Genomic DNA, 16,580 nt, shown 5'->3' on the forward strand with positions numbered 1-16,580 from the left:
ACCAGTGGTTTATAAAGGTTTAGCATAACTTCCTTGCTTGTGTAATCTAACATTGTGCCATTTAGTTTATATTGCCTCTCCTCATTCTTCCTACCAAAATGTATCACTTCACACTTCTTTGCATTAATTGATGTCTGCATAAAACTGACCATTTCACCAGCCTATGTCCTCTTGAAGTCTGTTACAATCCTCCTCACTGTTTACTACATTTCTGAGTTTTGTGTCATCTGCAAACTTTGAAATGATGCTCTCGATATCCAGGTCCAGGTCATTAATATATATCAAAAAGAGCGTGGTCCTAATATTGACCACTGGGGGACACCACTGCACACTTCCCTCTAGTCTGAAAAACAACGATTCACCATGACTCCCTGCTTTCTGTTTCTGAGCCAATTTCATATCCTCACTGTCACTGCCCCTTTAATCCCATGGGCTTCAATCTTGCTGATTGCATTACATACTCACTTGATGTTTTATTCAGCTGCAGTGTACTAAGTTATAATTTGTTTCGAACAAATACAGGTACTTAATGAATGCTTTCTTACAGCAATCAAATAAATACGAAGTAATTAAATTAAATCTCTAGGAAGGTTACTGTGTTCATTAACAAAAAGCAGGCATAAATGATTAGGGATGTGATGAAGAGGCACTGGGAATTTTGATCATTTTACTGCAAACCACTGCTTCGAATCTTGCTCCCATCCTAAAATTGTCTGTTAAGAATTATTAACACATTGTTAAAGGCCAATAACTGACATGGGGTGGGGGGTGGAAACATAAAAGAGAAGTGAGTTATGAACTGAAAATATCAGCTGAGCACTGACTGGTGCACAGCACAGAGGCATTTCAGATCCACATTGAATGCAGCAGCAATGTCGCAGGAGGAGCAGGATTGGCCATCCGGGGAGCACAGAGGCTGTAGGGGGTGTCCCATTCACAGAACAGACTCCTCCAGGCTTCAGATCTACTGCATCAGACTCACTCGCCTCCCTGAGCATGGTGTGCAAGCTGTGACTGAGATTGGTCACCCAGTCCACAGGGACTGGAGGGAATAATCAACCATCTGCTCCGCACTGTCAGTGGCAGCAAAGGTCACTGCTGCCCGCAACACTTATGCCAAAGGGACTTTCCAGGCACTTGCCCATCGCTGTTCTGCTGTCCATTATCATCATCATCATGGGCAGTCCCTCGAAATCGAGGAAGTCTTGCTTCCACTCTAAAAGTCAGTTCTGAGGTGACTGAACAGTCCAATACGGGAATTACAGTCTCTGTCACAGGTGGGGCAGACAGTCGTTGAGGGAAAGGGTGGGTGGGGAGTCTGGTTTGCCACATGTTCCTTCTGCTGCCTGCGCTTGTTTTCTGCATGCTCTTGGCGATGAGACTTGAGGTGCTCAGCACCCTCTCGGATGCGCTTCCTCCACTTAGGGCGGTCTTTGGCCAGGGACTCCCAGGTGGGGATGTTGCACTTTATCAGGGAGGCCTTGCAACGTTTCCTCTGCCCACCTGGGGCCCGCTCCCCGTGTTACAGTAGATCACTTGCTTTGGGAGTCACGTGTCAGGCATGCGGGCGATGTGGCCCATCCAACGGATCTGGTCGAGTGCGGCCAGTGCTTCAATACCGGGGATGTTGGCCTGATCGTGAACACTGACGTTGGTGCGTCTATCCTCCTAGTGGATTTGCAGGATCTTGCGGAAGCAGCGCTGTTGGTACTTCTCCAGTGCTTTGAGGTGTCTACTGTATATGGTCCACGTCTCTGAGACATATAGGAGGGCGGGTATCACTACAGCCCTGTAGACCATGAGCTTGGTGCCAGATTTGAGATCCTGGTCTTCAAACACTCTCTTCCTCAAGTGACCGAAAACTGCGCTGACGCACTGGAGGCGGTGTTGGACCTCGTCGTCGATGTCTGCCCTTGCTGATAGTAGGCTCCCGAGGTATGGAAAATGGTCCCCAATGTCCAAGGCCGCACCGTGGATATTGATGACCAGGAGTCAGTGCTGTGAGACACGGTCAGGTTGGTGGAGGACCTTTTTCTCATGGATATTTAGTGAAAGGCCCATGCTTTCCTACGCCTCGGTGAAGACATTGACGATGGCTTGTAGTTCAGTCTCTAAATGAGCGCAGACGCAAGCGTCGTCCGCTTACTGTAGCTCAACAACAGAAGATGGGACGGTCTTGGATCTGGCCTGGAGGTGACAAAGGTTGAACAGGTTCCCATTGGTTCTATAGTTTAAATCCACTCCAGCAGGGGGCTTGTTAAGTGTGAGATGGAGCATTGCAGTGAGGAAGATCGAGAAGATCTTCCTCGCTGCAATGCTCCGTAATAAGGTGCAAGGACTATCCGTAATAAGGTGGATGAATTAACTGTGCAAATAGATGTTAACAAATATGATGTGATTGGGATTACAGAGACGTGGCTCCAGGATGAGCAGGGCTGGGAACTCAACATCCAGGTGTATTCAACATTCAGGAAGGATAGAATAAAAGGAAAAGGAGTAGCATTGCTGGTTAACGAGGAGATTAATGCAATAGCTAGGAAGGACATTAGCTTGGATGATGTGGAATCTATATGGGTAGAGCTGCAGAACACCAAAGGGCAAAAAACGTTAGTGGGAGTTGTGTACAGACCTCCAAACAGTAGTAGTGATGTTGGGGAGGGCATCAAACAGGAAATTAGAGGTGCATGCAATAAAGGTGCAGCAGTTATAATGAGTGACTTTAATATGCATATAGATTGGGCTAACCAAACTGGAAGCAATACGGTGGAGGAGGATTTCCTGGAGTGCATAAGGGATGGTTTTCTAGACCAATATGTCGAGGAACCAACTAGGGGGGAGGCCATCTTAGACTGGGTGTTGTGTAATGAGAGAGGATTAATTAGCAATCTCATTGTGCGAGGCCCCTTGGGGAAGAGTGACCATAATATGGTGGAATTCTGCATTAGGATGGAGAATGAAACAGTTAATTCAGAGACCATGGTCCAGAACTTAAAGAAGGCTAACTTTGAAGGTATGAGGCGTGAATTGGCTAGGATAGATTGGCGAATGATACTTAAGGGGTTGACTGTGGATGGGCAATGGCAGACATTTAGAGACTGCATGGATGAACTACAACAATTGTACATTCCTGTCTGGCGTAAAAATAAAAAAGGGAAGGTGGCTCAACCGTGGCTATCAAGGGAAATCAGGGATAGTATTAAAGCCAAGGAAGTGGCATACAAATTGGCCAGAAATAGCAATGAACCCGGGGACTGGGAGAAAATTAGAACTCAGCAGAGGAGGACAAAGGGTTTGATTAGGTCAGGGAAAATGGAGTACGAGAAGAAGCTTGCAGAGAACATTAAGACGGATTGCAAAAGTTTCTATAGATATGTAAAGAGAAAAAGGTTAGTAAAGACAAACGGAGATCCCCTGCAGTCAGAATCAGGGGAAGTCATAACGGGGAACAAAGAAAGGGCAGACCAATTGAACAAGTACTTTGGTTCGATATTCACTAAGGAGGACACAAACAACCTTCCGGATACAAAAGGAGTCAGAGGGTCTAGCAAGGAGGAGGAACTGAGGGAAATCCTTATTAGTCGGGAAATTGTGTTGGGGAAATTGATGGGATTGAAGGCCGATAAATCCCCAGGGCCTGATGGACTGCATCCCAGAGTACTTAAGGAGGTGGCCTTGGAAATAGCGGATGCATTGACAGTCATTTTCAAACATTCCATTGACTCTGGATCAGTTCCTATCGAGTGGAGGATAGCCACTTTTTAAAAAAGGAGGGAGAGATAAAACAGGGAATTATAGACCGGTCAGCCTGACATCAGTAGTGGGTAAAATGATGGAATCAATTATTAAGGATGTCATAGCAGCGCATTTGGAAAGAGGTGACATGATAGGCCCAAGTCAGCATGGATTTGTGAAAGGGAAATCATGCTTGACAAATCTTCTGGAATTTTTTGAGGATGTTTCCAGTAGAGCGGACAAGGGAGAACCAGTTGATGTGGTATATTTGGACTTTCAGAAGGCTTTCGACAAGGTCCCACACAAGAGATTAATGTGCAAAATTAAAGCACATGGGATTGGGGATAGTGTGCTGACATGGATTGAGAACTGGTTGTCAGACAGGAAGCAAAGAGTAGGAGTAAATGGGTACTTTTCGGAATGGCAGGCAGTGACTAGTGGGGTGCCGCAAGATTCTGTGCTGGGGCCCAGCTGTTTACACTGTACATTAATGATTTAGACAAGGGGATTAAATGTAGTATCTCCAAATTTGCGGATGACACTAAGTTGGGTGGCAGTGTGAGCTGCGAGGAGGATGTTATGAGGCTGCAGAGTGACTTGGATAGGTTAGGTGAATGGGCAAATGCATGGCAGATGAAGTATAATGTGGATAAATGTGAGGTTATCCACTTTGGTGGTAAAAACAGAGAGACAGACTATTATCTGAATGGTGACAGATTAGGAAAAGGGGAGATGCAACGAGACCTGGGTGTCATGGTACATCAGTCATTGAAGGTTGGCATGCAGGTACAGCAAGCGGTTAAGAAAGCAAATGGCATGTTGGCCTTCATAGTGAGGGGATTTGAGTACAGGGGCAGGGAGGTGTTGCTACAGTTGTACAGGGCCTTGGTAAGGCCACACCTGGAGTATCGTGTACAGTTTTGGTCTCCTAACTTGAGGAAGGACATTCTTGCTATTGAGGGAGTGCAGCGAAGGTTCACCAGACTGATTCCCGGGATGGTGGGACTGACCTATCAAGAAAGACTGGATCAACTGACCTTGTATTCACTGGAGTTCAGAAGAATGAGAGGGGACCTCATAGAAACGTTTAAAATTCTGATAGGTTCAGACAGGTTGGATGCAGGAAGAATGTTCCCAATGTTGGGGAAGTCCAGAACCAGGGGTAACAGTCTAAGGATAAGGGGTAAGCCATTTAGGACCGAGATGAGGACAAACTTCTTCACCCAGAGAGTGGTGAACCTGTGGAATTCTCTACCACAGAAAGTTGTTGAGGCCAATTCACTAAATATATTCAAAAAGGACTTAGATGAAGTCCTTACTACTAGGGGGATCAAGGGGTATGGCGAGAAAGCAGGAATGGGGTACTGAAGTTGCATGTTCAGCCATGAACTCATTGAATGTTAGTGCAGGCTAGAAGGGCTGAATGGCCTACTCCTGCACCTATTTTCTCTGTTTCTATGTTTCTAAGAGGGTTGGCGCGATGACGCAGCCCTGCTTGACCCCGGTCTGGATGTGGATTGGGTCTGTGGTGGATCTGTTTGTAAAGTCCTGTCCCCTCAGTACAGATTCACATGAGGCATGTAGTGAAGTCAAGGTCACTCTGGACCTGCACCTTTATTTCATAGCTCTGGAATGCTTCACTTGCCTGAGACCTATCCTTATATACCTGTCTCTTGCAAGTGCATCCCTGGTGGTAAAGTATACTGGTGGTTACAGGTCATATCTTATTACAGTCATGTATAGCATGTTAGGATACAGTTATATATAATAATGTAAGATACATGACATCACCCTCCCCCAAGGTCTTATTGAATTTATAGGTTCAGTCTCTCAGGTGGTCTACGCTCTCGCGTGGAGCGTCTGTGTTGTGGTTCAGTTGTTTGCCTTGGTGTCTGTTTTTCTTTGGGTGTGGTTGCTGGTATCTCGCCTGGGCTGTCTGTTTTGATTGGTGTGATTGTTGTTGACTCGCCTGGGCTGTCTGCTGGGATTGCCCTTTCCTCAGGTTGTTCCCTCTGTCTGTCCACCAGGTGTGGTGCAAGTTCCACATTGTAGTCTGCCTCTGGTTCCGCAGTATTGTTGGTAAATCTGCTTTTGACTTGGTCGACATGCCTCCGGCAGGTTTTGCCATTGTCCATTTGTACTACCAGTAGCCTGTTTCCTTCCTTGCCCGTTACTGTCCCTGCAAGCCATTTGGGACCCCTGCCATAGTTTAGTACAAACACTTTGTCCCCTATCTCATTCCATCTCCCCCTCGAATTTCTGTCATGGTGCTCAGTCAGCTTACGGCGCTTTGCCTCAACGATTTCGTGTATATCTGGGAGGATTAATGAGAGCCTTGTTTTTAAAGTCCTTTTCATCAACAGTTGCGCGGGGGCGATCCCAGTCAGTGAGTACAAACGAGATCTGTATGCCAGCAGCAGTCGCGACAGGTGACCCTGCAGCGTGGGACCTTAGATTTTATGCATGCCTTGTTTAATGATTTGGACTGCTCTCTCCGCCTGGCCGTTGGAGGCCGGCTTGAACGGTGCCGTCTTGACATGATTTACGCCGTGGTCAATTATAAAGTCTTGGAATTCTGCGCTGGTGAAGCACGGACCATTGTCACTGACCAATATGTCAGGGATTCCGTGCATTGCAAACATGGTTGCGAGGCTCTCCACAGTGTTGGAGGTTGTGCTCGAGTTTAAAAAGGGAAGATGGCTCAACCGTGGCTATCAAGGGAAATCAGGGATAGCATTAAAGCCAAGGAAGTGGCATACAAATTGGCCAGAAATAGCAGAGAACCCGGGGACTGGGAGAAATTTAGAACTCAGCAGAGGAGGACAAAGGGTTTGATTAGGGCAGGGAAAATGGAGTACGAGAAGAAGCTTGCAGGGAACATTAAGACGGATTGCAAAAGTTTCTATAGATATGTAAAGAGAAAAAGGTTAGTAAAAACAAATGTAGGTCCCCTGCAGTCAGAATCAGGGGAAGTCATAACAGGGAACAAAGAAATGGCGGACCAATTGAACAAGTACTTTGGTTCAGTATTCACTGAGGAGGACACAAACAACCTTCCGGATATAAAAGGGGTCGGAGGGTCTAGTAAGGAGGAGGAACTGAGGGAAATCCTTATTAGTCGGGAAATTGTGTTGGGGAAATTGATGGGATTGAAGGCCGATAAATCCCCAGGGCCTGTTTCCTTCCTTGGCCGTTACTGTCCCTGCAAGCCATTTGGGACCCCTGCCATAGTTTAGTACAAACACTTTGTCCCCTATCTCATTCCATCTCCCCCTCGAATTTCTGTCATGGTGCTCAGTCAGCTTACGGCGCTTTGCCTCAACGATTTCGTGTATATCTGGGAGGATTAATGAGAGCCTTGTTTTTAAAGTCCTTTTCATCAACAGTTGCGCGGGGGCGATCCCAGTCAGTGAGTACAAACGAGATCTGTATGCCAGCAGCAGTCGCGACAGGTGACCCTGCAGCGTGGGACCTTAGATTTTAAGCATGCCTTGTTTAATGACATCGGTAGTGGGTAAAATGATGGAATCAATTATTAAGGATGTCATCGCAGTGCATTTGGAAAGAGGTAATATGATAGGTCCAAGTCAGCATGGATTTGTGAAAGGGAAATCATGCTTGACAAATCTTCTGGAATTTTTTGAGGATGTTTCCAGTAGAGTGGACAAGGGAGAACCAGTTGATGTGGTATATTTGGACTTTCAGAAGGCTTTCGACAAGGTCCCACACAAGAGATTAATGTGCAAAGTTAAAGCACATGGGATTGGGGGTAGTGTGCTGACATGGATTGAGAACTGGTTGTCAGACAGGAAGCAAAGAGTAGGAGTAAATGGGGACTTTTCAGAATGGCAGGCAGTGACTAGTGGGGTACCGCAAGGTTCTGTGCTGGGGCCCCAGCTGTTTACACTGTACATTAATGATTTAGACGAGGGGATTAAATGTAGTATCTCCAAATTTGCGGATGACACTAAGTTGGGTGGCAGTGTGAGCTGCAAGGAGGATTCTATGAGGCTGCAGAGCGACTTGGATAGGTTAGGTGAGTGGGCAAATGCATGGCAGATGAAGTATAATGTGGATAAATGTGAGGTTATCCACTTTGGTGGAAAAACAGAGAGACAGACTATTATCTGAATGGTGACAGATTAGGAAAGGGGCAGGTGCAAAGAGACCTGGGTGTCATGGTACATCAGTCATTGAAGGTTGGCATGCAGGTACAGCTGGCTGTTAAGAAAGCAAATGGCATGTTGGCCTTCATAGCGAGGGGATTTGAGTACAAGGGCAGGGAGGTGTTGCTACAATTGTACAGGGCCTTGGTGAGGCCACACCTGGAGTATTGTGTACAGTTTTGGTCTCCTAACCTGAGGAAGGACATTCTTGCTATTGAGGGAGTGCAGCGAAGGTTCACCAGACTGATTCCCGGGATGGCGGGACTGACCTATCAAGAAAGACTGGATCAACTGGGCTTGTATTCACTGGAGTTCAGAAGAATGAGAGGGGACCTCATAGAAACGTTTAAAATTCTGACGGGGTTAGACAGGTTGGATGCAGGAAGAATGTTCCCAATGTTGGGGAAGTCCAGAACCAGGGGACACAGTCTAAGGATAAGGGGGAAGCCATTTAGGACCGAGATGAGGAGGAATTTCTTCACCCAGAGAGTGGTGAACCTGTGGAATTCTCTACCACAGAAAGTTGTTGAGGCCAATTCACTAAATATATTCAAAAAGGAGTTAGATGAAGTCCTTACTACTAGGGGAATCAAGGGGCATGGTGAGAAAGCAGGAATGGGGTACTGAAGTTGCATGTTCAGCCATGAACTCATTGAATGGCGGTGCAGGCTAGAAGGGCCGAATGGCCTACTCCTGCACCTATTTTCTATGTTTCTATGTTTCTAAAATGGTGCATTCAATCCACTTTGAAAATGCATTTACAACTACGAGGAACATTTTGCCCATGAATGGGCCCGCATAGTCTACATGCACCCGCGACCACGGTTTGGTAGGCCAGGGCCAGGGGCTCAGTGGAGCCTCCCTGGGGGCATTGCTGAGTTGGGCACAAATGGTGCACCTTCGGACACAGAGCTCCAAGTTCGCGTCAATACCAGGCCACCAGACGTGGGATCTGGCTATGGTCTTCATGAGAACGATCCCTGGGTGCTCGCGGTGGAGCTCCCGGACAAATGCCTCTCTGCCTCGCAGAGGCATGACTACTCGGCTGCCCCACATCAGGCAGTCTGCTTGTAGTGATAGCTCATGCATGCGCCTGTGAAAGGGTTTTAATTCCTCGGGGCAGGCATCGCGAGCCTCTGCCCAGTCACCGGTTAGGACACGTCTTTTTACTAAGGATAACGTGGGGTCACTGGCCGACCAGGCTCTGATTTGGCGAGCCGTCATGGGCGAACTTGTGGACTCAAAGGCATTGATTGCCATGACTATCTCACAGTCCTGTTCGTCAGACCCTTCCGTGCTCCCCAGGGGTAGCCTGCTGAGCGCGTCGGCACAGTTGTCTGTGCCTGGTCTGTGCCTTATTGTGTAGTCGGAGGACGCCAACATGAGTTCCCACCATTGAATTCTCGCCGAGGTTTTGGCGTTTATTGCCTTGCTCTCGGATAGGAGGGACGTGAGGGGCTTGTGGTTGGTTTCTAACATGAACTTGGCCCCGAAAAGGTATTGGTGCATCTTTTTGACACCATACACGCACGCGAGCGCCTCTTTCTCTACCATTCCGTACCCGCGCTCCGCCCGCGAAAGTGACCTGGAGGCATAAGCTATGGGTTGTAATTTGCCCGCACCATTGACATGTTGCAAAACGCACTCGACCCCATACGCTGACGCATCGCATGTGAGAACTAGCTTTTTAAGTCAAAACACTGTTGGAACACAGAAGGTTGCGTGCCTTATTGAAGGCGCGTTCCTGGGCGTCCCCCCAAAACCAATCGCACCCCTTCCTGAGTAGCACATGGAGAGGCTCCAGCAGCGTGCTTAAGTTCTGCATAAAGTTCCAAAAGTAATTGAATAGCCCAAGAAAGGCGTGCAGTTCTGAGACATTCCGGGGCCTGGGTGCCAGGCGAATTGCTTCTGTTTTGGACTCTATTGGGCGGATTCCATCAGCGGCAATCCTTCTGCCCAAAAATTCAACCTCGGGTGCGAGAAACAGGCACTTGGATTTCTTGATTCGTAGGCCTACCCGATCCAACCGCATTAGTACTTCCTCCAAATTACGGAGATGGGAGTCGGTGTCCCTGCCCGTGATAAGTATGTCGTCTTGAAATACAACCGTCCCCGGGATGGACTTGAGCAGACTCTCCATGTTGCGCTGGAATATGGCAGCTGCCGACCTGATGCCGAATGGGCATTGATTGTACATGAAAAGGCCTCGATGTGTGTTGATGGTGGTGAGTAGCTTGGATTCCTCGGTCAATTCTTGCATCATATACGCAGATGTGAGGTCTAATTTTGAGAAAAGTTTACCTGCAGCCAATGTGGCAAATAAGTCCTCCGTTCTGGGCAGCGGGTATTGGTCCTGTAGGGAGACTCTGTTTATGGTAGATTTGTTGTCCCCACAGATTCGTACGGATCAACAGGTTTCATGACTGGGACAATGGGACTTGCCCAGTCGCTAAATTCCACAGGTGATATAATGCCTTCCCGCAGAAGCCTGTCTAGTTCATGTTCAATCTTTTCCCTCATCACATAGGGTACAGCTTTGGCCTTGTGATGGACCGGCCTAGCATCCTGTGTGATGTAGATTTTGACTTTGGCCCCTTTGAAAATGCCCACACCTGGCTGAAAGAGATGTTCAAATCACTTTATAACTGTTGAGCAGGAGGTCCGTTCCTCTAATGACATGGCATGGACATCATCCCATTTCCAGTTTAGTTTTGCCAGCCAGATTCTCCCCAGCAGTGCTGGGGGGTCTCTGGGGACAATCCACAGGGGAAGTCGGTTCACTGTCCCTTTGTGTGTGACAGAGTGCATGGCGCTGCCAAGGACTGGTACAATTTCTTTGGTATCGGTCCTTAGTGTGGTGTCAACCCTTGTGAGTGTTGGTCTGTCTCTTTTATGCGGCCACAGTTGTTCAAATTGTTGAGTGCCCATGAGAGACTGACTCGCTCCTGTATCCAGCTCCATGTTGACAGATATCCCGTTGAGTAGGACCCTCATCATTATAGAAGGCATCCTGTTGTAGGAGCAGCGGCCATTGATCGTGTTGACCCGCTGTACAGCGGTGTCCCCACCATCTTCTGGTCCGCTTTCCGACCCATCCGATTCGTATACCAGCCAAGCTTCTGCTTTTTTGCACATGCGGGCCAAATGCCCTGTATATTCACAATTTCTGCAAACAGCCTGCTGAAATCGACATCCCCTTGATGAGTGCCCACCCCCACACCTCCAGCACAGACCTGTTCCATTGTTTAAAGTGTTCCCAAAGAATGAGCTGTGTCTGGCTGATCTCTCTTGAGCTTCTCTCAGTTTGTAGTTGATTGCTCGCATTGTGGGTTGATGAGGTGTGAACGGCCGTTCCTGTGGCCCTTGATGGCTTCTGCCTGCTGTCGAGAGCCTGTTCTCCCAGTTTTGTCTGTGTGTGGGGGTAGCAGCTTGTGTAGTGCTGTGAACTTCTTGTTCCGATATTTCATTAGTTGTCGTACCTGCATTGTAAATCAACCTCATTTCTTCTTCCCCTACCAAGAATGTCTGTGCAACCAGTGCTGCTGCCTCTAAGGTCAGGTTCTTGGTCTCTATGAGCTTTCGGAATATGCCTGCGTGGCCTATTCCTTCAATGAAAAAGTCTCTCAGCATTTCTCTCCTCAGTTCATCGGAGAACTCACATAAACTAGCCAACCTCCGAAGTTCCGCCATGAAGTCAGGTATGCTCTGGCCCACACTGCGTCTGTAGTTGTAGAACCTGTGTCTGGCCATGTGTAGGCTGCTCGCTGGCTTCAGGTGGTCTCTTACCAGTGTGCTCAATTCTTCAAATGACTTGCTTGCTGGTTTCTCGGGTGCCAACAGATCCTTCATTAAAGCGTATGTTTTCGAGCCACAGCTGGTCAAGAGATGGGCTCTTCTCTTGTCTGTCTTATCGTCGCCTAACCAGTCTTTGGTTACAAAGCTTTGCTGGAGCCTTTCTATAAAGTCCTCCCAATTGTCTCCCGCATTGTACTTTTCATCTGATCCATTGTTCACCATTCTGTGGATTCTGTAATCCCATAACTCGTCGCCACTGTAAAGTCCTGTCCCCTCAGTACAGATTCACATGAGGCATGTAGTGAAGTCAAGGTCACTCTGGACCTGCACCTTTTATTTTACAGCTCTGGAATGCTGCACTTGCCTGAGACCTGTGCTTATATACCTGTCTCTTGCAAGTGCACCCCCGGTGGCAAGGTATGCTGGTGGTTACAGGTCATATCTTATTGCAGTCATGTATAGCATGTTAGGATACAGTTATATATAATAATGTAAGATACATGACAATGTTGGTCAGGATCACCGCTTGCATGTCGTCGTGGAGCAGGCTGAGGATGGTGACAAACCTTTGGGGGCATCCGAAATGGAGGAGGACGCTCCATAGTCGTTCACAGTTGCCAGTGTCAAAGGCCTTTGTGAGGTCAAAGAAGACCATGTACAAGGGTTGGTGCTGTTCCCTGCATTTCTCTTGTAGTTGTCACGCAATGAAGATCAAATCCATTGTACCCCTTAGTGGACGGAATCCGCCACAGGGAGAAGACGGTTGAGGAGCGCATAGCGCTAACGCGCCTTAATGCCCTTCCCCTTTGATTAAAGGGGAGGGCCGCTGCACACTCTGCAATGATGGCCTTCACTGGGCCACCATGGCAGCGTGCGACTGGGCTGGCAGCCCAGTACCCAAGACGGAGTGCCGGGCTGTACGAAGGCGGCCCGGACCACGGTCGAGCCGACCCAAGGGTTGGCCGACAAAACCAGATGCCGGTCCGGGGCGCCGGTGCCCTCCCCTTTAATCACCGCCCCGAGAGTGAATGTCAGCCGACCTTACAGCTCACAGGGAAATTTCCCCCGCGGAGCGTTAAGGGGTCAGCGCAGGGCGGTGATGGGTCGCTGCGCACAGCGATGACCTCATCGGTGGTTACGTGGCGGCCTGGGGCGCTAACCACAGGGCGAGGCGCTGCCATGGCCAGGCCTCTGCAAACTCTCAGGCAATTTCCCGGGTGGGCAGCGCCCCCCCCTTTCCTGGGCGAAAACTGTCTTGCACCCTGATCATGCCCCCCGGGAGGCGCTAGCGGGGCTATAAAAAGGGCCAGTTTCACCCCCAATTATTCTTGGGATATGCGCATTGCTGACAAGGCCGTCATTTATTGTCCTTGCTTGGTTGCCTTTGAGAAGGTGGCAGTGATCCTTCTCCTTGAGCCACTGCAGTCTGTGTGATGAAGGAACCATCAATCTGCTGTTAGTTAGGGAGTTCCAGGATTTTGACCCAGCAACAACGAAGGAACTAAGCTTTGCCTATAATTAGGGTTGGGTACTTTAAACATCCTTTGCAAAATTAATCCCAAAGGCTTCATGCCATGTGGTAATCACATGATCAAGATATTACTCATACATGATCAGGTGAAGCTGTCCCTTCGGTGAAAAAGCCCTTCCTAATTTCACTCCTGGAAGGCCCAGATCTCATTTTAAGATTACGTCCCCTCATTTTGGATTCCCTATCATAGGAAACAGTTTTCCGTATCTACCCTATAGAATCCTTTTAAGATTGTAAACACCGCGATCTAATAACCCCTCACTCTTATATAAAGGATTACAAGCCAAGTTTATGCAGCTTGTCTTCATAACTTAACCCTCTAAGCCCCTGGCATCATTCCTGTGAATCTATGCAGCACCCGCTCCAAGGCCAATATATCCTTCCTGAGGTGTGGGGCCCGAAACCCAATGCAGTGCTCCAGATGGGGTCTGACCAAGGCTTTATATAACTGAAGCATAGCTCCCACCCCTTTGTAATCCAGCTCTTGAGCTAAGGGCCAACGTTCCATTAACCTTTCTGATTGTTTTTTGTATCTGTCTATTATCTGTAAATGATTTGTGTATTTGGATTCATACACACTAGTAAACTGGCACTAAATCTGTTCAGTAGCATTAACAGCATGAAGCAATTTTCCAGTTCAGAAAGCAAATGAGGTTTCACATTGGATGCAAAATTATGCTTATGATGTTTGTTATCTTGTACAAGTCTCAGTTGGCAATGTTGGAACACTAGAAAGAATACTCCATAAGGTCTGTACATAATGAAAGCATATTATCATGAGTAATTTGTAACATACTGAGTTAATGCTCCCCTCATGTTTTGTGTGAGGTAGTGATGGATAGAGCAGAAGCTAATGAACTAAGGGAAAAGATAATTGCCAGGATAATGGAGATGAAAATAAAATCAGAATTGGCTCTTCAGTATATTGCTTGCCTATGTGTGATAATAGTTTTGGCAGAGAGTGTAATAAATCAGTCGGTTGTTTTGCAATTTACTGAAATCTGAACTGCAGAAGCAACTAAAATGAATGAGTGTTTATGTAAGAATGGTACTTATGTAGGAGAAGACATATTGTATACCATTCCAAGGACAGGAGGCACTATTAATTGAATGTTGAAAGGGAGTAGGAGTGCAGAGTTTTGATGAAATTAATATTTATAAATATAGAATGAGAATAACAATGTAATAACCTTCTACCATTCTTTTCAGAATTTTACTCATTCAACTCCAGGAAAAGAACGTCCAGGAAAAGATCTCAATGAGTTGATGAAAAGAATAGCCCATGGAAACCCAAATGAAACTTCTCCGCTTCTGAAAAAAAAGCAGAAAAGGGACAGAAGAAGAAAAAAACTTTTGAGAAAAGCGGATGATAATATGAACCACTTGAGGAGCTTGGCAACATTTGTGGTGCTATTCTGGTGGCTGCTGCAATAGGTGTGAAGTGAATTCCGCAGTCTATCTTCAGATAACCCAGGTGTCAACTTTGAGAACCCGACTGCTGCCTGCACTTCACTGCTACTCATTCTGTTAGTCTGACAAAAAAATGTTTGAAGGCTTAAAATACATGACTTCTCAATTGAACGCTCACAGAATAGTGGATGGATTATCGCCACGTGTGTCCGAACTCACAGAGTTAGTCTTCCCTTTAGTACAGACCTTTCACAAAAGTAAAGGACAAAGCATTTAGGATCTTATTTAAAAAGGAGTTCACAATTTGTCAGCTTCGCTGCAGTTCCGTGTCTCTGGATTTTAGTTTGCACCGTGCTCTGATGGCCAGATACATCAACAGCTCTTATACCCTGAACCAGAGTTGGACCACAGGGGAAGTAATTAATGCCTCAAACCCAGAGGACATCTCACGCACAGCCATCTCAAAAAAGAACTGGCCAGCCTTGCTGATTGTTGTCATCATCGTGTTAACTGTTGGGGGCAATATATTAGTGATCATGGCAGTCTCCCTGGAGAAAAAACTACAGAATGCAACAAACTACTTCCTAATGTCGCTGGCTGTTGCTGATATGCTGGTGGGGATTTTAGTCATGCCAGTCTCCTTAATTACTATTCTCTATGGTAAGTTTTGTTTGGGTTTTATGAACCTGTTGACAACATGGTTGGCAAAGCTTCTTGCAGAATTGTTTACAGACTTTAATTAAATGCAGCGATCAACCCATTCTGGAATGGTACATGGGTTGAGATTTGTAAGGTAATTCATTTTCTCTTCCAGCAACAGAAGCTGGCAATCAGATTCCAGTGTTGTGTGAAGGAACACATTCATCATTCTGCTATGTGATTCTTCCTATTGTTGAATGGATGTAACCAGAGCATCAATGACGTTGCATGTGCATTTAAGACTATCAAACATGCTGAGACTGTGTGAGAGTGCAATTTAAAGAATGTAGATATCCTAATTATAAAAATGAAAGCATGCACTAAAATACAGTTACTAACAAGCACTTGCAAATATGGGCACGTAATTAGATTGTTAATATTTAATGTTCAGAGAGAGAGAGATAAAGAAACATATCTGGAGGTGAAGGACAATGTGTCAGGCTGAATTAAGAACTGGTAGTGGAGAGATAATAATGGAGAAATTGGTCCTTGTGCCTGTTTTCAAGGCAAAAATAAGGGGCAAAAGTTACCAATTTCACAGGGCTGTGTCCTACGCCACAAGGATGCCTGAAATATGTCCAACGCGCATATTGGCCTTGGACGAGTTTGAGGTGTGCCACTCAGCCACTTTAACCAGGCGTTAGGCCCTTTGCATATGCTAATGAGGGGGCTAACAGCTGTGTGAGGACCTCGAAGCAAAATTCTTCAGCACTGAGCGGAGCAGGCTGGGGCCCGTGTCACTGCGGTTGTGTGGGGTTGCTGTGGCCTGACAAGCGGTCGCCACCAGAGTATATTTTTGTTCACTTACCTTCCTGTGGAGCCAGGAGCAGCAGGAGTGCTTCACCCACCTCCACAGCACTCCTGAGGACAGTTCCCAGCTCACGATTGCCTCTTCCACTTCTTCTTTCTCCTCCCGGGATGTAACTGGGGGCCGTGGCCTGCGAGGACCACCTGCCGCGCCTCCAGAACGAGCTCACCCCAATTATTACAATGAGGACCGGGGCCAAATTCCTGATGCCTCGGGCCTCCTGGTTCCGCAGAGTGCTTGTTGTATATGCCCCTCAATTATGCACCCAGAAACGGGCCATAACAAATTTCTACCCTGATATATCAGGAGGCCAGGAAACCCCAATCATTATCAGCATGGATTTGTTAAAAAACAAATCATGGCTGACTAACTTGCTTGAATGTTTTGATGAGGTAACAGAGAAGGTTGATCAAGGTAGTCCAGTGGATGTCGTGCATAT

The 16,580-nt window shown here is 47.1% G+C and overlaps 1 protein-coding gene across 1 annotated transcript in view; it reads left to right on the forward strand.

Annotated features, from left to right (window-relative positions):
* The first annotated feature begins 12,536 nt into the window (after positions 1–12,536).
* The window catches only part of LOC139266153 (5-hydroxytryptamine receptor 2A-like), a 51,531-nt gene continuing 47,487 nt past the window's right edge, over positions 12,537–16,580 (forward strand). Inside the window, exons 1-2 of the mRNA XM_070883997.1 lie at positions 12,537–12,650; positions 14,946–15,294. Of these exons, the coding sequence (XP_070740098.1) occupies positions 12,537–12,650; positions 14,946–15,294 (463 nt within the window). The remainder of the gene's footprint in view (positions 12,651–14,945; positions 15,295–16,580) is intronic.

This window comes from Pristiophorus japonicus, chromosome 6 (genome assembly GCF_044704955.1).
Source record: "Pristiophorus japonicus isolate sPriJap1 chromosome 6, sPriJap1.hap1, whole genome shotgun sequence".
NCBI lineage: Eukaryota > Metazoa > Chordata > Chondrichthyes > Pristiophoridae > Pristiophorus > Pristiophorus japonicus.